Source organism: Malaclemys terrapin, chromosome 2, assembly GCF_027887155.1.
Source record: "Malaclemys terrapin pileata isolate rMalTer1 chromosome 2, rMalTer1.hap1, whole genome shotgun sequence".
NCBI lineage: Eukaryota > Metazoa > Chordata > Testudines > Emydidae > Malaclemys > Malaclemys terrapin.
Genome location: NC_071506.1, coordinates 239457959 through 239483863, shown reverse-complemented (window position 1 = coordinate 239483863; position 25905 = coordinate 239457959). Strand labels below are relative to the sequence as shown.

The window sequence follows — 25905 nt, the reverse complement described above, 5'->3', positions numbered from 1 at the left end:
CTTGGAAGAAATGTGGCAATTGCTTAGCAGCCCATAGCAGCATTACACAACCATTTAGGACAGGAACTGGAGAACAGCATACTAACTGAAACTGCAGGCAAAAATGTAAAGAAACAGAAAGCAATTGCCCAGTGATACATAATCTAATGGGTTCCTATTTCCAGTTCACGTAGTCTTTCCATGCCTTTATATACACAATATTTTATTTTGTTCCATATATTTCTTTGTGGGGTTTGTGTCTACTAAGATCATTCAATTTCCTCCCTTTTGTTTGCTTGGGACCACCTCAAAGTCACTGACATTACAGCACCCTCTGCTGAGCCAAAGGGGGCTGGACTTAATTCTGCTTAGAGCTTGTCAAAGATGCCTCACCCTTCAGTCAGAAGAAATCAAACAAGCCATTAGCCAGAGGGGCACTCCAACATGATGCTTCTAGTGAGTGTATGGGCTCTCTGTACAGCCCTCCCAGCCTCTGACTGTTCATGGAGTTTGGGACCTGAACTCAGATCCCCAGTAGGGTATTCGATAGACCAGGGCTGGCCTTATGCCACACACATTCATAACAACCAAAGATGACTAAAACTAGTGACTGTCAATCCTCTACTGCTTTCCCACCAAGAAAACCAAGATGTCAGTTCTTCCTTTCTTGATCTGTGCCAAAGGGAATAAAATGAGGATCAAACACCACAGAACTCTATTTGTAGAGATAATCATAAGTAATCAATTGCTTTACAAGCATTTCCACCTGTTATCAAGTTATTTCTTACATAACAGGTTTTGATTACTGCTTGATACTACAGCCATGTATGACCAATTTTATGAAAGGAAACACTAAGCTTTTTTCACTCTGCAATATATCAACCTCTAGTTATAGATAGTGGCCACCAATAATGTTACTGACCTAAATCTGAACCTGCTCTTAAAGTTAATACCATCTTATCCTGAGACTGAGTTCTCAACACTAATCACGCTTCATTAGCACTCCTGACCTTTAGGAATTAAGTTAGAAAAGACATCCAGAATATAGGGGAAAGGAAAAATACCCAGTAGAAATAATCTTTAAGAAGTTTATTATATGGGAGGTAGTTAAGATTTATGCTTATATCATAAGCCTTGAACAATTGAAGGAATTCCTGAAACAGCCTGGTATAAGACCTAGACTTAGGTATAAGACATTTCAGTTTAACCACATATGTGAAGCGAGTGATGTGAAAGGCAAAAGTCAGGAATAAACAAGCTGAGAATGATCTGAGTGAGGATTTTATGCCCCCTGAAGACAAGAGACATTTCTGGGAAGTTTTATAATCGTTTACCTTGATTTTCTATCAGAAAAATCAAGAAGTTGAATTGGAATGGTGGGGACAATAGTTGGAACAATGGTGGTTGGATGGGTAGATGTCAGAGAGAGGTTATGTGACAGCGAGATGAGATGTTCTATTGAAAGGAAGAACAACAATGGCATACAACACTGTACACTACACACATGAGCCCTAAGTTGTAAGACAAGACTCCTGATTAATGCAATGAATTAAATTAGCATTTATTGAATAATTTTAATCATTATATATATTATATATATATATATATTTTTTTTTTAAATCATTCTAAATGCACCACAATGTGGAAATGACTCACGGATGCTAAGTGTTTGTCCTGCAGCATGGAACAACTTTCCAGGGAGGCTCAAAAGCCCAGCAGGAGGGATGTCGGTTTTGGAGTACAGCCAACTGAGGAAGTTGTCTACACTATGAATATTTAGCAACAAAGCTTGCTTCCTGTTGGCACAACCTTGCATGCATCTACACTCAAACTGGAGTCCTGATAATACCCGAACTTTTGTCAGGGAAGTGGTTTAACTTCACTGAGTGACAGAAGTCTCTACTGGTATTCTTCTACTAGGACAATGCCTGTGTGGATGCTATATTATGTGTATCAGCACAAACATTCCCCCAGAAACAAGCCTACAATGCCACTGTCTCCACAGCAATGACAGCTCTGGTGGAATTTTGAACTCTGCTGCCCAGGCAGCAAAAAAAATATGGTTCTGTCCCATGTCTCTAGTATGGAGAGCTAGATGCTATACTGAGTGGGGATCTCACCTGTGAGTGACAGCAGACACCTCATGACACCAGAATAAGGCACCCTAGATTTGCACAGTGAGGAAGAGCTTGTTGAGGATGGGGACATGCAGGATTCAGAACCAACAGACAACCAGGACCTCTTCAAGACCAAGCTGAACCCAGAGAAAACCCACTGAGGAAAGGGACAGGGGCTCTAATTGATGTGATTTACTGCCCTTATTAATGCACTTGTTTCCTCTATAGCTTGAGAAATGTTGTCCCCGTTTCCTTCCCTGTCCTTCCCTTCCCAAAATGGAAGCTGACTGCACATGGTCAGGGAGCAAAGGAATTCTGTTTTAAATTAGCCTGTTTATTTTAAGAGCATGCACTGTCAGTACAACGCCAAAAAAAAAAAAATCAATAGAAAGAAAACAGGATATATACTTTTGCAAATACCTTAGGTGCATTCAAAGCACATACCTCTGCAGGCAAAATAATTCAAATAAAATTACAAAATGCAACTAATATTCAATGCATTCAGAACAAAAAACAAACAAAAAAAAATAAATACTTCCAGTGATTGAAAGCTACATGAACCAACACCTGAGAATTCAAATTAAACAGAGACTTCAAAAGAATGCTTGCAAGCAAGCCAGAATCTGGGCATTCAAACTACATGATTTGGCAGACAAAAAAAAAACAACCCACTAACAATATTTGAGTCCAAAACAAATTACTTGCTATGGTCAGATTCAGGAAAGAGATAGAACAATTTGTGGCTGGTTTAGGGAGCTTGTCTTGGACAGGCTCACAAAGCTAGCCAGCAGTCATGACCTTCCTCCATTTGCAGCGATGCAAGTTTGTCTTGACCCAGACATCTTTCCCGTTCTCTGGTACAATTTCACTGAACTTTTCAAGCAAGTAGTGTTCGAGCTTTGCTCACACATTTCTAGCCAGAGTAGCCTTTTTGCTTCTGCCATGGTAGGACACTCCGCAATGAGCTCTGGGAGGCCATGGGGCTGGTGGTATATGGGCCCAGACATCCATGAGCCATCTCAAGTGGCTGCCTTTTCTGGGCCTTTGGAACCTGTATGAGCGATATTTGCCAGGACCCCTACTTCCTGTAATAAGTTTAGCAGTGTTTACTATACTATCCCAAAAGTTACCCAGGCCACCAGCTCCTAACAGCCAGCGGGATTGAAGAGTGCCCCCATATACTCACCATACTGTGTGCTGTTCCATGGCCCTGAATAGCGTTGCCAGGTGTCCGGAACGCCCAGCTGCCGGCTCCGCAGCTCCCATTGGCCGGGAACTGCGACCAATGGGATCTGCGGGGGGTGGCGCCTGTGGGCATGCAGGCAGCACGCACCACACAGAGCCACCTGGCCGCCCTTGCAGCTAGAGGCCTCAGGGACCTGGCGGCCACTTCCTCGGAGCTGCAATAAGCGCCGCCGGGACCCAGCACCCACTCCCGCACCCCAAGCCCCCTACCCTGAGCATGCCAAACCTCTCCTCATACCCCGAACATGCCAAACCCCTCATACCCCGCCCCACCCCCAGACGGAGCCCTCAACCTCCCCCCCCGCACCCTAACTCACTGCCCCAGCCTGGAGTCCCATCCCGCACCCCAACCCCCTCATCCCCAGCCCCACCCTAGAGCCCATACTCCCAGCTGGAGCCCACACCCCCTCCTGCACTCCAACCCCCTGCCCCAGCCTGGTGAAAGTGAGTGAGGGTGGGGAAGAGCGAGCAACGGAGTGAGGGGGGATGGAGCAAGTGGGGGCAGGGCCTCAGAGAAGGGGTGGGACATGGGCAGGGCCAAGGTGTTTGGTTGTGTGTGATTAGAAAGTTGGCATTCCTACTGCACTCCTGTCACTATCTACAAATGACATTCACATGCAAGACCTCAGAGTGACTCCCAACAAAAGTTGTTATACATAAATCCCACTATATGAGATCACAGTTTTTAGGAACCATCACTGGGGCATACATGGAGATAGCGCAGCACCAATCAAATCATTGTGCTGTTCTACAGAATGAGCAGACCCCATCAATAGGTCCAGCCTTTGCATAAACCTGCAGTCACCACTACACTGAAAGACCTGTGAAGAGATCCACTCAAATGTGCATTGCAATTAGAGTGTGATAGCACCCACAAGCCATATTTCAAAGTGCATATTTAATTTCATAGGTACAGTAAAGACTGGTTGTGGATCTGTCTTACTATGATCTCGATTTATTGAAATACAAGATGAAATTATAAAAATAATGGAGGAAGTTAATTAGCAGACAATACCTAAAATGTATTTACATAGCCAAGGTAGGTTTGATATCACCATAAACAAGCAATTATAAAACCCACCAAAAATACCATGAATGGCATTATGCAGAAGTTAGATAGACCACAAAACTAGTTCTGCAAATTTTGGGACACCGTACATGTATGTTAACTGTGTACAGTCATCATGAGTCTTCCATTTTAGTCCTCTAACCACTGCCTGCCCATTCAAGATGTGAAGAAAAAGAAATGCAAGCATCAAGCCAAAAGATGGATTAATGCTAGACAGACATTTGATGAGGTTATCTTCACAGATAAGACAATTGTGGAGATGGAGACATACAGCAAGATGTGTCTCTCTCGCTTAGGACTTCACTATCTCAAGCCATGATTAAAGCATACATGGAAGCTTTGTTTTGGAAACAATATGTAGACCGTGTCAGTCCTAGACTCATATTTAAAAGCCACAGTAAATACAAGCAGACAGACCCAGAAAGGAGAAAATGTGAGTGCAGTCTATTTGTAATTAAAGTTGGTCTGGAATTTTTCAACTAAATGTTTCATCAGACAATGCTAGTTCCTCAAAACCAAACTGTTCATTGACTCCTCATGCTAAACAATCTGTTCCATCTTGTATATACCTATGACACTCTGAGTATGTTTCCCAGACCTGAAGAAGAGCTGTGTGTAAGCTCGAAAGCTTGTCTCTCTCATCAATAGAAATAAAAGCTATTACCTCACCCGCCTTGTGTCTCAGAGGAAAAAGCCTATTTCAGCAATTTCTTTTACTGGGGGGGGGGGGGGGGGGGGGAAGAGGAGAAACACACACACACACACACACACACAAAAACATTTTTAAAGTTTTAAAATTGTCAGTTTCATTTCAAAATGAAAAGTTCCATTTTCCCAGTCTGAGATTACCTTTGGTTTCAAAATTTTAGCTAATTATATTAAGAAAAAAATGAAAATGGTCAGAATCAGAACAAAACATTACAGTTGACCAGAACTAACTTTTTTTCTCCACCAGTTTGCAAAATTTTGTTGAGATTTTGACATTTCACCCCAATATTTCAGGGTGGGGGGGAAGATTTTGAAATCTCAAACATTTTAGTGGGATAGAAAAAAATCATTTGCTGCCCAGCATGAATTATAATCTCAATATGAGATTTGAAAGGTACTGGGGTGACGTCAGAGGGTGCAGTCCTGGATGAGGGAGCAAGGGGTTGTCTGGAGTTAAATTTATATATTAGTTTTTAATGCTGTTTTAGGCCATTGGAAGTTTGTTAGTGCTTCTGTATGCTGGTGCATCTTTTACATTGTCAAATCTAAATAAATTGATAAAATAAACTTAATTACTCTATTTGTCACTGTCACATTAAGAACAATCCAAGGGCAGAGGGTAAGGGGAACCCAGATACACAGCCCGCTGTAGGGCTTTAGTGAAGACGCTACTACGCCAATGGGAGAGCTGTTCCCATCGGCATAGTTAATCCACCTCCCTGAGAGGCAGTAGCTATGTTGCCGGGAGAAGCTCTCCTGTAGACTTAGCGCTGTCTAGATCAATATAACTACGTCGCTCAGGGATATGGATTTTTCACACCTCTGAGTGACCTAGTTATATCAATATAGGTCTGTAGTGTAGATCTGGCCTCATAGACAGTGAGAATGCATTTACATATATCAGATAAACAAAGCTATCAAGCTAACAAGTGGGGGAAAGACAGTATGGCCACAGCCCAGCAAGAAAAATAAACTTTATCTGAACTAGAAAGACAGGGGGTCTAAACCTCAGTTAAGCAAATTAATCAACTGGCTGAATACAATGTTAGTGTATCATGTAAGATTTTATGAATGCCTGTAACACACTGGTGATTAATATAATTGTAAACGGCATGTATTAACACTATAAGAGGAACAGAGGAATATAAGAACGGTCGTACTGGGTCAGACGAAAGGTCCATCTAGCCCAGTATCCTGTCTACCAACAGTGGCCAATGCCAGGTGCCCCAGAGGGAGTGAACCTAACAGGTAATGATCAAGTGATCTCTCTCCTGCCATCCATCTCCACCCTCTGACTAACAGAGGCTAGGGACACCATTCCTTACCCATCCTGGCTAATAGCCATTAATGGACTTAACCGCCATGAATTTATCCAGTTCTCTTTTAAATGCTGTTATAGTCCTAGCCTTCACAACCTCCTCAAGCAAGGTGTTCCACAAGTTGACTGTGCACTGTGTGAAGAACTTCACACTTCTTCAGAATTATGAATACTCACGGATATTATGTTTGAATGTGTGTGGCCGAACAAAGGAAAGAACTGTTCCCATCCAGTCTCCTACGTAAATTAAAACATGGTAAAATCAAAACAATGGAAGCCCCATTTAACATACCGGAGGATGGGAAGCTGACAGGAAGGGAAGAACAGTGTGAGGTCAGCTTCCCGGTAGGCACAGCAAGCTGAGCACACAGGAGGGCTTCCTGCCTCCTGAAACAAGGTCACTTAACTTCGGGAGATAGAAGCAAGGACAGAAAGCCATTTTAGGCAACCATCACTAGACCGACAAGGGAACAGAGCCCTTGCAAGCTGAGAAAAATGGGTCCTTCAACCCAAGGGGATGGGGTTTGAAGTCTGTGGAACCGAATATAGGTAAGCAATCTGTCTAGGAAAAAGGTCTTCCACCTGAGACAACAAAGGAAGCCAGCACCTTGTGCTTTTGTGGAAAAATTGCAAAAAAATGTAAAAATATAATTAGGAAGGCCAAAAAAATTTTGAACAGCTAGCCAATGACTCAAAAAGTAACAGCTAAAAAATTTGTAAGTACATCAGAAGCAGGAAGCCTGCTGAACAACCAGTGCGGCTGCTGGAAAATTGAGATCCTAAAGGAAAACTCAGGGAAGATAAGGCCATTGCAGAGAAACTAAATGAATTTTTTGCATCTGTCTTCATGGTTGAGGATGTGAGGGAGATTCCCAAATCTGTGCCATTCTTTTTAGATGACAAATCTGAGGTACTGTCCCAGATTGAAGTGTCATTAGAGGAGGTTTTGGAACAAACTGATAAATTAAACAGTAATAAGTCACCAGGACCAGATGGTATTCACACAAGAGTTCTGAAGGAACTCAAATGTGAAATTGCAGAACAACTAACTGTGGTGTGTAATCTATCATTCAAATCAGCTTCTGTACCAGGTGACTGGAGAATAGCTAATGTGACACAATTAAAAAAAAAAAAAACCACACACGAGAAGACTCCAGTGGCGATCCTGGCAATTAAAAGCTGGTAAACCTAGCTTCAGTACCAGGCAAATTGGTTGAAACTATAGTAAAGAACAGAATTATCAGACACATGATAATCCATAAACTATTGTTGGGGATGAGTCTACAGGATTTTTGTAAAGGGAAACCATGCCTCACCAATCTACTAGAATTCTTGGAGGGGGCCAACAAGCACGTGGACAAGGGTGATCAAGTGGATATAGTGTACTTAGTTTTTCAGAAAGCCTTTGACAAGGTTCCTTAAGCAAAGTAAACTATCATAGGATGAAAGGGAAGGCCCTCTCATGGATCAGTAACTGGTTAAAAGATAGTAAATAAAGGGTAGGAATAAATGGTCAGTTTTCAGAATGGAGAAAGGTAAATAGTGGTGTCCACCAGGGATCTGTACTGTGACCAATACTGTTCAACATATTCATAAATGATCTAGAAAAATAGTGAGGTGGCCAGATTTGCAAATACTCAAGATAGGTAAGTCCAAAGCAGATTGTGAAGGGTTACAAAGGAATCTCACAAGAGTGGGTGACTGGGCAACAAAATGGCAGATGAAATTCAATGTTCATAAATGCAATGTAATGCACATTGGAAAACATAATCCCAACTATACATATAAAATGGAGTCTAAATTAGCTGTTACCACTCAAGAAAGAGATATTGGAGTCATTGTGACTAGTTCTCTGAAAACATCCACTCAATATGCAGCGGCAGTCAAAAAAGCAAACAAACAATGTTGGGAATCATTAGGAAAGGGTTAGATAATAAGACAGAAAATATCATTGTCGCTAGATAAAGCTGTGGTATGCCCACATCTTGAATACTGCATGCAGATGTGGTCGCGCCATCTCAAAAAAGATACATTGGAACTAGAGAAGGTACAGAAAAGGGAAACAAAAATGATTAGGGGGTATAGAACAGCTTCCGTATGAGGAGAGATTGAAGAGACTGGGACTTTTCAGCTTGGAAAAGAGATGACTAAGGGGGGAACACGATAGAGGTCTATAAAATCATGACTGGTGTAGAGAAAGTAAGTAAATAACTTGTGGAACTCCTTTCCTGAGGAGGTTGTGAAGGCTACGACTATAACAGCATTTAAAAGAGAACTGGATAAATTCATGGAGGTTAAGTCCATTAATGGCTATTAGCCAGGATGGGTAAGGAATGGTGTCCCTAGCCTGTTTGTCAGAGGGTGGAGATGGATGGCAGGAGAGAGATCACTTGATCATTACCTGTTAGGTTCACTCCCTCTGGGGCACCTGGCATTGGCCACTGTTGGAAGACAGGATACTGGGCTGGATGAACCTTTGGTCTGACCCAGTATGGCCATTCTTATGTTCTTAGGAAATGTTAATTACTCCTCATGACAAGAACTAGGGGCCCCCAAATGAAATGAATAGACAGCAGATTTAAAACAAACAAAAAGGAAGTAAGTATTTCTTCACACAATGCACAATCAACCTGTGGAACTCTTTGCCAGAGGATGCTGTGAAGGCCAAGACTATAACAGGGTTAAAAAAAGAACTAGATAAGTTTATGAAGGATTGGTCCATCAATGGCTATTAGCCAGGATGGGCAGGGATGCAAAACCATGCTCTGAAGTGTCCCTAGCCTCTCTTTGCCAGAAGCTGGGAATGGGCGACAGGGGATGGATCACTCGATTACCTGTTCTATTCATTCCCTCTGAAGCATCTGGCACAGGCCACTGTTAGAAAACAGGATATTGGGCAAGATGGACCATTGAGCTGATCCAATATGGCCATTCTTACTGTACTGACTGAAGAAGAGGCAAGTTGGGAGATGATTGACTGGTGAGAGAAACCATTTTCAATAAAGCCTGCATCTTGTTACATTAGACATGTGCTTTTAGACATGTTTTCACTTTTATTTGATTTTAACCCTTTCTAACTTTGTTCCTTTTACTTAGCACCACTTAAGTCCTACTGTTAATACATTTATTTATTTTCATGATGAACTAACTCTGTGCACTGTTTAGATAATAATCTGTGATGCAGTTTGTCTCTTTACAGGTGCAACAAACATCTCAGAGCTGTCCATGTAGGACTCATGAAATTGTTTTTAATTGTTTACTTTATTAATGTAACTTCGTAAGTTTTATGAATGAAACAATATTCATTCATAAAACCGGTTACCCCAATAACTGGCTAATTAACAATTAAAATGCTTGTTAAGAGCCATAGCTGTTCAGTCAGCTGCCTTTGTAAATTTCACTATCAATCCAATTCCTGCTTAAATCACTGAGACTTGCACTGTTTCATTTGCAAATTCAACACCATTAATCTGGGCTTGAATAGGGACTGGGAGTGGCTGGCTCACTACAGAAGCAGCTTTTCCTCTCCTGGAATTGACACCTCCTCATCTATTATTGGGAGTGGACTACATCCACCCTGATTGAATTGGCCCTGTCAACACCGGTTCTCCACTTGTGAAGTAACTCCCTGCTCTCCATGTGTCAGTATATAATGCCTGCATCTGTAACTTTCACTCTATGCATCCGAAGAAGTGAGGTTTTTACTCACGAAAGCTTATGCCCAAATAAATCTGTTAGTCTTTAAGGTGCCACCAGACTCCTTGTTTTTGTAGATACAGACTAACACGGCTACCCCCTGATACTTGACACCATGCAAGGCACTAAATTTAGCCGTATGGAGTGGAAATCCATCAACCTCAACAAAAAACTTGCAGATACAGACAGACATCTTCCTCTCCAAATGCAAACAGATGGACATCATACCAAAAGGACTGAAGGTAAAAAATCCATTGCAATCAACATACTACACTGAGTATGGTCAGAGACTGTGCCACACACTCTCAAAGAAACTGAGGAACCACCTGATCAGCATCCTGTACAGCAGACAGGAGAAGATCAAGAATGAGCTCTCAGAACTGGAGACTCTCATACAATACCAGCCTTCTACACAAACTTCCACGTGGCTGGATTTTACAAAAATGAGACAAGCCATTTACAATGCACATTTCACTTCTCTACAGAGGAAAAAGGACTGTAAGCTATCTAAACTAATACCTGCCACTGGGGGCTATAACAATGGTACCCTCAACTCATCTAACAACATTGTCAATCTTTCCAACCACACACTTAGCCCAGCAGAAGAGTCTGTCCTATCTCGGGGACTCTTTCTGTCCCACCATCCCCACGAACATGATACAGTTCTGCGGTGATCTGGAAGCCTACTTTCGTCATCTCAGACTCAAGGAATATTTTCAACGCACCACTGAACAGTGCACTGACCCACAGGAACCCTCCTACCAACACTACAAGAAGAAGAACTCTGCGTGGACTCCTCCTGACTGTCGAAATGGCAGACTGGACCTCTACATAGAGTGTTTCCGCAGACGTGCACAGGCTGAAATTGTGGACAAACAACATCACTTGTCCCATAACCTCAGCCATACAGAACACAATGCCATCCACAGCCTCAGAAACAACTCTGACATTATCATCAAAGGGGCTGACAAAGGAGGTGCTGTAGTCATAATGAACAGGTCAGATTATGAACAGGAGGCTGCCAGGCAACTCTCCAAGACCACATTCTACAGGCCACTATCCTCTGATCCTACTGAGGAATACCAAAAGAAACTACACCATCTGCTCAAGAAACTCCCAGCTACAGTACGGGAACAAATCTACATGGATACACCCCCAGAACCCCGACCAGGGGTATTCTATCTGCTACCCAAGATCCATAAACCTGGAAACCCTGGACGCCCCATCATCTCAGGAATTGGCACTCTGACAGCAGGATTATCTGGCTATTTGGACTCTCTCCTCAGACCCTATGCTACCAGCACTCCCAGCTATCTTCGAGACACCACCGACTTCCTGAGGAAACTACAAGGCATTGATGTTCTTCCTGAAAACACCATCCTGGCCACCATGGATGTAGAAGCACTTTATACCAATATTCCACATGAGGATGGACTACAAGCTGTCAGGAACAGTATCCCTGATGAGGCCACAGCAAGCCTGGTGGCTGAGCTTTGTGACTTTGTCCTCACCCACAACCACTTCAGATTTGGGGACAACTTATACCTTCAAGTCAGTGGCACTGCTATGGGTACCCGCATGGCCCCACAGTATGCCAACATTTTTATGGCTGACTTAGAACAACGCTTCCTCAGCTCTCGTCCCCTAGTGCCCCCCCTCTACTTGCGCTACATTGATGACATCTTCATCATATGGACCCACGGAAAGGAGACCCTTGAAGAATTCCACCTGGACTTCAACAATTTCCACCCCACCATCAACCTCAGCCTGGACCAGTCCACACAAGAGATCCACTTCCTGGACACTACAGTACAAATAAGTGATGGTCACATAAACACCACCCTATACCGGAAACCTACTAACCGCTGTACGTACCTACATGCCTCCAGCTTCCATCCAAGACACATCACACGATCCATTGTCTACAGCCAAGCCCTAAGATACAACCGAATTTGCTCCAACCCCTCAGACAGAGACAAACACCTACAAGATCTTTATCAAGCATTCGTAAAACTACAATACCCACCTGGGGAAGTGAGGAAACAGATTGACAGAGCAAGACGGGTACCCAGAAATCACCTACTACAGGACAGGCCCAACAAGGACAATAACAGAACACCACGGGCCATCACATACAGCCCCGAGCTAAAACCTCTCCAGCGCATTATCCACGATCTACAACCTATCCTGGAAAATGATCCCTCACTCTCACAGACCTTGGGAGGCAGGCCAGTCCTTGCTTACAGACAACCCCCCCAACCTGAAGCAAATACTCACCAGCAACTACACACCACACCACAGAAACACCAACCCAGGAACCTATCCCTGTAGCAAACCTCGTTGCCTACTCTGTCCGCATATCTACTCTGGCAACAGCATCAGAGGACCCAACCACATCAGCCACACCATCAGGGGCTCATTCACCTGCACATTCACTAATGTCATATATGCCAACATGTGCCAGCAATGCCCCTCTGCCATGTACATTGGCCAAACCGGACAGTCCCTCCGCAAAAGAATAAATGGACACAAATCGGACATCAGGAATGGTAACATACACAAGCCAGTAAGTGAACACTTCAATCTCCCTGGTCATTCTATTACAGATTTAAAAGTCACTATCATTGAACAAAAAAACTTCAGAAACAGACTTCAAAGAGAAACAGCAGAACTAAAATTCATTTGCAAATTCAACACCATTAATCTGGGCTTGAATAGGGACTGGGAGTGGCTGGCTCATTACAGAAGCAGCTTTTCCTCTCCTGGAATTGACACCTCCTCATCTATTATTGGGAGTGGACTACATCCACCCTGATTGAATTGGCCCTGTCAACACTGGTTCTCCACTTGTGAAGTAACTCCCTGCTCTCCATGTGTCAGTATATAATGCCTGCATCTGTAACTTTCACTCTATGCATCCGAAGAAGTGAGGTTTTTACTCACGAAAGCTTATGCCCAAATAAATCTGTTAGTCTTTAAGGTGCCACCAGACTCCTTGTTGTTTTTGTAGATACAGACTAACACGGCTACCCCCTGATACTTGTTTCAGTATTGTAATTTCTGTTCACCATTTATTACACTTGCCTACAGTGTAACTTCTGTTCACTGTTTGCCATATTGTAATTCAAACCCCATTTTAAAATGCTTACTCCATTTTGTAAGGGCTTGCTGCAACCTTCATTTTTGCAAACCCTGCTGTAATCTTATTAATTAGTTTAGTTTAGATGTGTGAATGAGGTATGTATGGACAATGGAATCAACCTCCAGCCCCAGCCTGTCCTGATTAAATAGAGTTCAAACACCAAAGGCTGAAAATGCAGACAAGAGCCCCAACAAAGTAAGAAGAATCCACCCTAAAAAGAAAAGGTACAATAGAAGGAAGATCAAAGCCCAGTCCAAGGCTGAAAGTCATGTCTGCAATTGACGGGTGATCAATCATGAGAGCACTTCCAATGTGAACACTCACTTGAGTGTTTCATGAAACTTCTTTCTGCAAACATTCTTGTGAATAATAAAGAAGAATTCACCAAGAAGGGGTCAAATAAAAGCAAAACAAATTGGAGGGTTCAGTTATATAACAATTCCTAATTTTGCCCAGCTGTAAATACAAGCTAAATGTACCCTTTTCCCACCCAGGATGTAGATTTCTAACAATTAAAAAGATCACCTTGGACTGAAGGTTGCAACTCAGGTGTGCAGTTATGCCAACTTGAAAGACATTTGCCTTTTTTTTTAAATTATATAAAAAGAATAACCTTCTCCCCCATCTTCCCAACAAGTTTAGTTTCTGACTTCTTTTTTTTCCTAAGTTGGCGTTCAAAAGCAAAGTGAACAAGAGTCTAAAAACATGAAGTGGGAAATTCTATGTGGAAAAACAAACAAAAGTGAACTAGATAGCAAAACCAAGCCTGCAGTAACTTGCAAACTACCACTGGTGAATGGTTTTTAACATGACAATAGACTGGAAGAGCTGCTCCATTCTCTCATGTACAAAATGAGTAGTTTAAGATTATTTTATTCAGAGCCAAGATAGTCAATTAATCACATGCCCACTCAAGAGGCCAGACTGACTAGTTTAGTTTTGCAGATTAAGACATTGTATTGGCGGATTTTAGGGGGGGGAAGGGAAAAAAAAAGACTGACATACACATGTAAATATCCTTATGTAATTACAGTGGGCTAGATCCTGCAAACACATGAGCAACATTACATGGCTGAGTTCAACAGAAACACACGAGTGAGTAATTTTATTCAGATGGGTAGAAATGTGTCAATTTCCTGGCTTCCTTTATGAATTCAGTGGCAAAACTATGTTAATGTAGAGTTGAGGAGGTTGGTGGTATGTCATTTCCTTGCAGAAAGCGGAGTTGAGCTAAACTCAAACTTCTGAAAACTAGGAAACTCAGAGTTAAGGTTGCATCAGAGTTAAGGTTGCCCATGCATGGGCAACCTTAACTCTGCCTTCTTTCAGCAGTGCCCCAATAACACAAAAACCTTTACTCTGCCAGCCTCACTATTGATGAAATGTACAAGCTCTTCACCTCTTTTTACAGCCCATTCATGCTCACCCACAGAATGCCATCTAACACTATTAAAGGACAAAAGGAAAAGAAAATGGTTGGCAGAATAAAAGGTATGTATGTTAACAGGGTCTATTGGGGCACTGCTGAAAGGGGCAAAGTTAAAACTGCCTGGGCAACCTTAACTGCTTATTTCCTGCTTTTCAGAAGTGTGAGTTTTGCTCAATTCAACATTCAGCAAAGGGATGATACACACCAACCAACCTCAGATCTGCGGTAATGTAATTTTTTGCCATTGAATTTCCTAGGGTTATTTTTAAACAGGAGAAAGATATGTTGTTGGTAGGAATTAATAGTCATTTAGGAGCTGTACATATCATGCCCTGCAATTTGCATACCGAGCCAGTCAGCTGGGGCCCCACCAACCCTACTTTGACACACCTCCGCAGCCACACCCTGACCCATTCACTGCATTACCCTGTCAATCTGGGCCCCTCCCACTTCTGTACCCAGCCCCCCCTCCAACCACAAGCAGGGAATGCATCTCTCTGCAGTTTCCACTCCTTAGTATACAAATGTTTCTATTGCCATTACTTTCCTCTCAACCCCACCTATAACCCAACTCACATGCAGAGGCTACAGTGGGTGGTACTTCTGATCATGTTTCAGAATGGGTTGGAGGGTGAAGTTTGTGGCAGGGCCAGCAAGAGAAATGACACACGATTTCTGTTGGAAAATACTGACAGTTTTACATTTGAGAGAAAGATCCTCTGACCCAATCCAATGAACATACCCTATCTCTGAGAAAGTGTGGGGGAGGAGGTCAGAGCTTGTACTGTTGCTATGCCGTACAATTCACATTGTCTGGTCAGCCATGACCCCTCTGATTTCACAGTTAATATTCTTCAATGATTATTAATAGCTTTCCTATTGTCACTGTAGCAATTATTCAAACACTCAGCCTAATCAGTGAAAACTGATCACAGCTCTTAGCCACAGCTCTCTGATGGGGTTCAAATCTGTTTTCACACATTGTATGAAGTTTACACTAGGATTAAGGCCCAGATCATTTCCATCCTGTGAATCACAACAATGTTCAGTAGATGACAACCTCATAAGTCACTGATGGAGGAAACATGATGCCAATGCAGACCACCTCTCTTCCAAATTAGCCTGTTAACAATCTCCATATCATGGCATATTCTTTGCTCTCTCGCAAACTTCTGCGAACTCATGAGCCAGGAATTACATAGAATCCACATAATGGCTATTTGGTCAGTGCACGAATTTCTTTTTCCTCAGTTGTCAAAGTACCTGCACTGTCAATTCCAAACCTCCATGCTATGCGTCTTTGGAAACCACCACGTTTTATCTGCTCAGAGATCTGGAAGCAGCCACTTCCCCACGGTTACTAAAAATACAGATTTTCTCAAACATCCAATCCTAGACTAGCCTACCACCCATTCTCATTTCCCACCCCTACCATAGCCACAACCCCTCTCCCCCCCCACCCCCCACCAATATAAACAAAAGTTTTGGTTCGATTGGCTGCTAACTATTCTGCTTTGTTCACAATAAACCTCCCCATAAAATAAAAAAACATGTTCTATTATAACAACAACTTGTAGCAAGCAACATAATTATTAAATCTTTATTGCACGGGAATACAAAGATTAAGACTAGAAAGGTCAGTGGCAAGGTGTTCGCCAGGGACAATGTTGCCAGCAAATTCCCTTGAACAATCCAGGCAAACAAAGTGGCTGCAAAAAAGCCTTCTTTCCCTCCCTCCCCCATTTATTGGTTCATGTGCAATGTAATACTTCCAGACTGCTGTCTACGCAAGCAAAGAAGTGAACATGTTCTTAAACACCGTTCCCAATTTCAGTCCCCCAAAGATTCAGTGAGTGCCGTGCACTACCATGGGTAAAACTTGAAAAATTGAGACTTTTTTGACCCAGGTAACAATAGTTTGATCTCCAGCTCTGTGCAAGAACCACTCACCTAGAAACTATTTTAAAAATAGATATTTTTTTGGGGGGGAGGGGAGGGAGACGCTTATATTTCTGCAACTCCTAGCTCAAATGAGCCCAATTTTGGGTCACTAACCCTGCACTGCCCCCTCCTGAGGCAAACCACATTTCAAAGGAACTCAACTAAGCATGTTGATTTTAGAGGACTTAGAAAGGTCAATCTTTAAACATAAGTTGTGATGCAACCTCTACTATCTTGGTGTTGCCATTCGACTATTATTTGGGGCCCCAACCCTGTGAAGTGAATTTTGGAGTGACGTTTTCAATTTCATATCAACATGCTGACTTTTCAATTTGCAGCAACTTCTTGACATTATTAGTTTGTTCTGTGTTTATACAGCGTCTAGCACAACAGGGTCCTGGCCCATGACTGTGGCTCGTAAGTGCTATAAGAATACGGCTATTATTAATAGTCACCCACGGATATGTTGGAGCCACCGAGTCTGTTTCCTTGCTTTGACTTTGGGCTGAGGACCAGCAGATGACAGGAATGCACTTGAGCAAAGTTCTCAGCTAGGGTTGGGAATGTTATGACAGAAGAGTAAGGAGGATAGCTGTAACATTGTATATTTCTCAACCACAGTCTCCGGGCAAAAGAGGGGCATCAGCATTCAGCTAATCTTCATATAAATATCAGGTTCCAAGATGTGTGTGAGGGTCAGTTAATTATCTTGTTCATAAGTTAATCAAATTGTTTTTGCCATTTAGAGTTCTATTTTCCTGAACAGAATGAGCATTTTGCAAAAGTGGCACCGGACTCCTTGTTGTTTTTGTGGATACAGCCTAACATGGCTACCCCCTGATACTTGACATTTTGCAAAAGGTTTGGTAAAGACCCATTTGCTTTCCCCAAATGGGAGCGAACACACCAGTTTACAGGGATCACTCAAAAATACCTTTTACATGAAATATTATCAAGGGAAATGAATATTCTGCCTCTTCCTCTAACAAATATGGGCTCACCTCAGAAGAATGAAATGCTTTCAAATGCAAGTTCTGCTGACCTACCCTCCCCCCCACTATCTCACACAAAAAATTCTACTTGTGTTTATTCAACTACATAATTTTGAGTTCAGAAAGACATTTAATCCCTGCAACACAGTCAGGAAGTGAGATTTGTGAAATCAGTGTGACTCAGCTAGGTCAGAAGAAAAGCTGTAAAGTCCAACTGAGCCAAAGCATCCCACAAAAAATAGACAAGGGAGTTCAGCCATATACAGATATTACTAAGTACAACCCTGTTAGGATTTTGTTTTAGCAGCCATTAGAAAGATCCTGTTAAACAAGACATAGGCCTAATTTGCCCTCCCACAATAACCTAGTATTCTTCAATCAGCAAATCCACTCATAAGTGCTCTGAAACAGGAAGAAAACAAGTTAATGGTAACTTCAATGTTTAAAACAGCTAAACCTATTTTGACCTGGCTGATTTCAACAAGTGAAACGTTTGTACAAATACAAAAAAAAAAAAAAAAAAAAAAAAAGCCATCCTTATGATGCTGAGCTCACTACCTCAAATATGAAGGAGCTATTTTAACCAAAGAACATGTAGCTAAGTGGCTAACAGCCATGAGAATTTATAATTGCTCATTTAGCTAAAAAATAAATCCCAGTTTTCCTTGTGCACAACAGAAATATTAAATTAAGGGGACAAAATGACCAGTTAATGTATATCAAGATATACATTAATGCTAAGTTACACATAAATATTGTATTTGTTTCTATAAAGAAAAGGAGATGAAGAAAATTTACATTTTAGTTTTCTTCATAGACAGGAAACATTCAAATTAATTTGTATGGGACAGTGTTTAGGTCTGCACAAATAAACATGCAGAAATAGCTTCAGTGCTTAGTATTTTCAGACATGTCCTATATAGAAAGTAATGGCAATCCCCTTTTCCTAACTTGGCTAGCCACAAGCATGGACACTCTGTCTTCCAAGTGTTATAGCTCACTTGCATAATCAGGGTAAATTATGCAATACATTGAACTTTGGAATACCATAACATGAGAAAGGGGAGTGTGCTGCTGTATGCATCTCATATACTAAACACCTCTTCTATTTCTCCATATCCACTTTGACTGGACTTTGATCTTAAAACCACCAACTCCTCCCAGCATTTTACCAGCTTGCTTTTATCAGCACGGCAGTTAACTCTGTGCCTGTTGCAGTCTCTGAAAACCTTCACACTTGCAGAAGGTCCTGTAGGAAATATATTACCAGCAGATAGGCATCTGAAGGCCTGTCCCACTAGCATGGCCACACCTCACCGTGTGCATTTCAGATATGCAACAGAACTTTAGTTGGTCTCTCCATCTTCATGGTACTGTGACAAAGGTTGTGAAAAGAAACAATGACAATGCACTTATACAGCCTCCCATCCCAGTACTATCTGAAACTTTCCTTCGATTCTGAACATCCAGCTGTTCACAACAGAATTTTCTGTCTGCTGACTCTTTTCTTCCCCACTGGAGTTCAATAGCATAAAGAGTATTTATAGACCACAATTATTTTTGTTTCCAGAGTCAGCTTTTTAAAACCTGGCTTTAGTGGCTGACTTCAAAGCAAGGCTCCCAATACAAAGTACTCAGTCCTATCACATACATACCAATTCCTTTAATAAGGTGGCAGTTGGGAAGTTCCACTGGTTCCAGTTCTCTGGAGTTATTCAGTTTACGTCTGCAAGAGGAAATAATACAGTTTAGTATAACAGATCAAAGAGAGGATTTTACAAACTGAAACAGTGTTGATGGATAGATGCTGGCTAGCATATACATAGATATCATAATATATATTATCTGCACCATATACACAAGTATGCATTAAGTACAAATATTGTGACAGTGATATGGCTTAAACTGATCTATACCATAATCCTTTTCACTTCTGCTAAGTATCCCATAACACCTTACACTTATTGAAGCAAGCATTTAGCACAAGGAGATAGGAAACTTGTCAAAATCAAGACGCATTCATTCTAAGTCTTAGTACAAGCTAGGGAGGTACCTTCACGGACAAGTACCTGGAATGTGAGTATCTAAAACAAAGATAAGGAAGGAACATGGGAACTGGGACAAACTGATGGTTTGGGTTTTAGTGACGTATAAAGAAATGTGCAACTTGTAAAATCATACAAATAATACCAGCTGAAATGTGTACCTTGGGGAGCACACTTTCTGCATAAGGTGAACGTAACATCGCTGCAGGAGACTGCTCTTTCGAGACTGGTATCTTACAGAACTTTTTTCTGTACCATATTAATAAACCTGACTGACATTGGTAACATGGTCTCTTGAATATATTTTGTCAATTTAATAAAGAAATTGATATGTACCAGACTTGTTATCCCATCCACAAAGACACTGGTACCGTGCCAATAGCGGCTTTATGCTATTTGGGGACGTGGTTTAACTTGGCTGACAGAGAATCAGGGTGTTAGCAGCAGGACTCAAAATTGCTCATGGGTGCGCACACACAGACATGATAAAATAAGGCAAGTGTTACCAGCAAAACTTTGTAGTGTAGGCCTGGCTTTGGTATGTAGCTAGGTACTGGGAGCTGTATAGGGTACAATAATACCCTACAATCTATTTTCACATTGTCCTTCTGCTCAAAAAACTGTTGCAAATGGCTAGTGAATATGGGCCATTTCTTTGCGACATTACCTTTTCCTTCAGCCATACTCCCACAATGACCCACTGAGAATGACCGTTTTGGTCACAATTCTAAAATCAGCTGTTCAGGGGTCACAGCGACAGGGCCCCAAGCAGCAAAAAAAAAAAAAAAAAAAAGCGCCGCCCCCCGCCGAGCGCCGCACCACCGGAGCCCGCCCCCCCGCCGAAACACACACACACCCCCAGCACCACGCCCCGCGCCACCCCCCTGCCGAGCGCCGCCCGCTGGAGCCCACCCCCGCCCAGCGCCGCCAGAACCCCGAGCGCCACTCTGCCGGAGCCTGCCCCCCCCCCCCCCCCACCAAGCGCCGCCGGAACCACCCTCCTCCGCCCCCCCCCCCAGCGCCGAGCCCCGCGCCACCCCCCACACCGAGCGCCGCCGGAGCCCACCCCTGCCAAGCGCCGCCGGAGCCCCCCCAGCACCGTGCCCGCGCTGCCCCCCCGCCGAGCGCCGCCGGAGCGCCCCCCCCCCCCCCCAAGGGAATGCCGCACCGTGCTCCCCCCGTCACCCCTTACCAGGTGCCGCCCCAAGCATGTGCTTGGGTGCCTGGTGCTGGCCCTGCACAGTGACCAGAAGCCTGACCTCCTTTAAAATACCTTCTGTGGTCTTCCTACTAGCTTACCTTTAAGCATAGGGGTCTGGCTCCATGTAAAGCTACAGGTAAGCTTTGCACTATGGCCTTATCTAGAAAAGAAGGCCTAGATTTCCTTGGCCTGTGGGGAGGTATGGTGCAAGCCCAGCTGTGAATAACCGCAAGAATATAGAGGTCTATTCGGTCATTACAGAGAAGATGCTGAAGCTGGGGTAGAAAAAGGTGATGAGCAGAAATGCCAGGCCATGGGGAAGGGAGGCCAACAGAAGATCTGCGGCTACCCCCGAATGCTGCTTCTATGCAATTCTGGCAGGGACCCCACCAGCAATCTGTAAGTAAGAGTGGACACCTCATGAGACCCAGAGGAAGGAGCCCCAGCAGTGCAGCAATGACAAGTGTGTTGAGAAGAGAGATGAGGAGGATAGAGACCCCACCAGGAGCTCTTCAAGAGACTAATGGACCCCACCCAGACACAGAATCCATTGAGGACGGGTAAGGGAGCTCAGGGAGCTATATTAAAGCATAATTCGCTCTTTACTTTCTTCGTGGGCCCTAAATCACTTCCACTCCCTTTCAAAAATGGCAGCCGAATGTGCACAGTCAGAGAATAAGAGAATTCCCTTTTGAAGTAGCCAGAGCCAATTTATTTTAAAAATGTGCCAACAGCAAAATAAGAAACGATCACAGCCATTTAGTAGCCAGCAGCTTTTGGTAGCAAAATAGAATATCCATCGCCATAAATCCATTAAACGCAAACCTAAACAAATATATTCTGAATGCAATACCAGAGCATTAGAAAATGTCAAAAACCTTGCAAGCACTCCAGTAATTAGTCAGGCAGACTATGGTAGAACCTCAGAGTTACAAACTTTGGGAATGGAGGTTGTTCGTAACTCTAAAATGTTTTGTTGAGAGTTGCAAACGTTTTGGTTGTTCTTTCAAAAGTTTACAATAGAACATTGACTTCATACAGCTTTGAAACTTTACTATGCAGAAGAAAAATGCTGCTTTTAACCATCTTAATTTTACATGAAATAAGCACAGAAATAGTTTCCTTACCTTTAAAAAAAAAATTGATAAGCTTTCCCCTTCCCCCCCCACCCCCAGTAGTTTGCATTTAACACAGTACTGTATTCATGTGTGTGTGTGTGTGTGTGTGTGTGTGTGTGTGTGTGTCTCTCTCTCTGCTGCCTGATTGCATACTTCTGGTTCCAAAGAGGTGTGGGTTCACTGATCAGTTCATAACTCTGGTGTTCATAACTCAGATTCTACTGTACATTATTTTTATGTAAACATTGCAAATGGCAGTGCTTTGGTTTTCCAGTCCGAGAGTCTTTGTTCAAAACATGTATGCGGTGCTTGGATTCAGGGGTAGGAAGTGGTAGAGATGGTGCTGATGGCTCAGGGAGGGTGACTTTGCTTTGGCTTGCAGAGGTAGGCGATGGCAAGAACCTTCTCCTCTCATAAGGGGTTTGGATGATGCGGGCCTTGTGAGGTTGGATGATGCGGGCCTTGTGAGGTTGGATGATACCTTGTGTCTCTGGCACAATCTCGCCAGGTATTTTTCGAGCAGATGCTCTTTACTCATTTCCTGGCCAGTTCTAGGAAGTGTGGTCTTGTTCTGTCACACTAGGACCCCTTCTGTGAACCACCACCAACTGGCAGCATATGGGCTAGGGCAACTTCAAGCCTCTTTGAGCAGCTGTTTACCCTGGGGGCCCTTGCCAGCCTTAGGAGCGATATCACCTATGATCACTACTGCTGTAATAAAGTTAGCAATATTTACTGCACTATCCCTACACTTATTGCCCAGGACACCCAACAGTCCTTGTGCCGCCAGCAGCAGGCTTTGAACAGCACTCTTATGCACTCATTATACTGGGAGCTGTTGAGGAGTCCTGAACCAAACCTGACTCTCTGCATATTTTTATGTAAATCTTTATCTCAAAACTTCCTACACTTTTTCACATTGCTTTTCCTTTCTGTTCTGTCTTTAAATAACAAGACAGACATTATTAGATTTTTCAGCAGCCGTGGCTTGGGCATCCTTGAGAGGCGTAGCCTACACTCCTGCTGAAAGACTGACCTTGACCAGGAAGGAGAAAGAAAAAAAAAAAAAAAAAAAAGGAGGACCAGAGAGAACATGTTTTCTGAGTTCCTCCATTGCTCAGAGCCCCATGCATGAGAGACTAGAGATTCAAGTAAATCCCTGGATTCCCTCTATGCTGGAGGAAGGACCTAGAAGTGCATTGAGCAGAAGGACCAAGAGATGCATCAAGATGTGCATAAAGACATCATGCAGCTCTACACGCAGAAGCAACTCTTACAAAACTTAATGGAGCAAAATGCCCAGAGACTTCCACTCCAGCAGCCATTGCACTGCATGGACAATTCTATGTTCCAGGGACTATCCATCCCCTACACTCTCAAGGTACCGGCATCGCCTGCAGCAATACCTGTCCATATCGCTCAATGCCAGTGACAATTGAGAACTGCTCAGTAAAATTGAGTTTTGTGAAAGTCATGCTTTATTTACTGTTTCTTACAAAGCAAAACATGTGACTGCCCAAGTCAGCACCACTATTTCCAGACTCATAGCAAGTGTTTACATATCATTTAACATTCAAACACAAGCATAGAGTGATAGATGTGGCAATTTCCTGGAATATCCTTGAAAAACCTTAAGTTTAAGTGCCTTTGGAATCGGTTGTATTAAATGCAAAGATTATGCATTATTGTGGGCTGGGATTGCATGTCCTCTCTCTGGGGGTAGATGGAAGGTGAACTCTAGTAAACGTTATGAACTTTAGAAGGACTATACCGAACAATGGGCCAGACAAGAATGAATTTTTAGAACAGTGTCAAGTGTTTGTCTGGGAAAATTCTAGAGGGAGGTGAATACAAATTCCCCACTTCGTTATGCAAAAACCCAATCTTTTGAAGCTATGCCCTGAGGAAAGGTCCCTGAGAATCACTGTTGGCATTTCACCCCCACCAACATGTATGCGCCAATCTGAGACAAGTGTCCCTGATTGTGACTTTCAAAAAAAGTCCAGTATTTTTGAAGATGTGAGCATCATGCTCCTTCCCTGATCAGCCAATGTTAATGCTAATTGATATGATAATATCCTTGAAGCCCAGGTGGCAAACTTCATGTGCTAAAAAGTGTTCAATACTAAAAAGTGTTGCCAGCATTTTTTCTAGTATACAGCTGTTGACTTTAGCTGTTGCTAGAACATGTGAAAGCTTCAATGCCTTTGCTGATGCCATGTACCCTCCCTGCAAGAGATTGCATCAGCAAAACCCACAGTGCAGGAAGGATAGGCACCCACCAATGAAATGTCCACCCGTGATCCACCAATGCTTGCATAAACATAGAAAAAGTACCCCTTTCTGTTTATGTACTCAGAAGCAAGCTGATGGGAGGCACAGAATCAGGAAGTGTGTCCCATATATTGCCTCCTAACCCCTGTTTGGGAAGCCCATGCCATCAAATTCCTCTGTTATTTCCTGCACATTGCCCAGAGTCACAATCCCGTACAGCAGGATATACTTAATGGATTTTCATATCTGGAAAACAATGGACTTCTCCCCACCCATACCATAGATTAGGGGTCGGCAACCTTTCAGAAGTGGTGTGCCGAGTCTTCATTTATTCACTCTGATTTAAGGTTTCACGTGCCAGTAATACATTTTAACGTTTTTAGAAGGTTTCTTTCTACAAGTCTAGAATATATAACTAAACTATTGTTGTAGGTAAAGTAAATAAGGTTTTTAAAATGTTTAAGAAGCTTCATTTAAAAATAAATTAAAATGCAGAGCCCCCCGGACCAGTGGCCAGGACCCAGGCAGTGTGAGTACCACTGAAAATCAGCTCGTGTGCCACCTTTGGCACACGTGCCATAGGTTGCCTACCCCTGCCATCGATTTTCCAACACCAAGGTGATTGACTACTGACTAATAGCAGCCCAGAACTGCAAGCCTCCAGAGCACAATCACCACTCATGTCTCCATTGTCAATTCAACACCCATTCTAGTATCTGAGCTGGAGGACTGGGGAAGCGTGGCACTCACCTCCAGGAACATAACCGTCTATGTCCAAAAGTGCTCTGGCCATGCTGATCATCCAGATTTACATCATTATCCAATCCCATCACTTGGTTCTCATTTCACACGTACAGATGCACTTCTCCACTGTTTGTAACTGGTCAGTGAATGCCTGAAGCAACTGGGGACTGTCATTCTCATTTTTGCTGCTGTAGGACTACTAGTGGTGGTAGTTGAAGTTCAGAATACAGAAGAATTACTCACTCAGGCTACATCTACACTACAGGGGGGAGTCGATTTAAGATACGCAAATTCAGCTACGTGAATAGCGTAGCTGAATTCGACGTATCGCAGCCGACTTACCCCGCTGTGAGGACGGCAGCAAAATCAACCTCTGCGGCTTCCCGTCGACAGCGCTTACTCCCACCTCTGCTGGTGAAGAGTGTCGATTTGGGGATCGATTGTGGGACACGATAGATCGATCCCTGAGAGGTCGATTTCTACCCGCCGATTCAGGCGGGTAGTGTAGACCCAGCCTGAGTCTCTAAAACAATGAAAATTCCACTGATCTCTTCAGTATCTATGCTTCTCCCAGCGAGATAGCAGAGAAATTGAAAAGCAATGAGAAGACTGGAGGGTATTTTAATAACAGTGTGAAAAAAGATTATGTGCTGGAACAAAGAGAATTGTGGAAACTTGACCCCAAGTTGCCAAAATTCCCTGAGAATGCTGTTATCCCACAAGAAAATGAGACAAACGGTGGTGTGGTGGATGCCTATCCTTCCTGTACTGTGGGTTTTGCTGATGCAATCTCTCGCAGGGAGGATACATGGTATCAGCAAAGCTTTCACATGTTCTAGTGACATTAATGTCAACAGTTGTATACTAGAAAAAAAAAAAATGCTGGC

At 43.0% G+C, this 25905-nt stretch overlaps 1 protein-coding gene across 1 annotated transcript in view; it reads right to left on the bottom strand.

Annotated features, from left to right (window-relative positions):
• LOC128832795 (serum paraoxonase/arylesterase 2-like) overlaps nt 1–25905 on the bottom strand; it is a 52002-nt gene that overhangs the window by 23121 nt on the left and 2976 nt on the right. The window contains exon 2 of the mRNA XM_054020397.1: nt 19292–19362. Within this exon, the coding sequence (XP_053876372.1) occupies nt 19292–19362 (71 nt within the window). The remainder of the gene's footprint in view (nt 1–19291; nt 19363–25905) is intronic.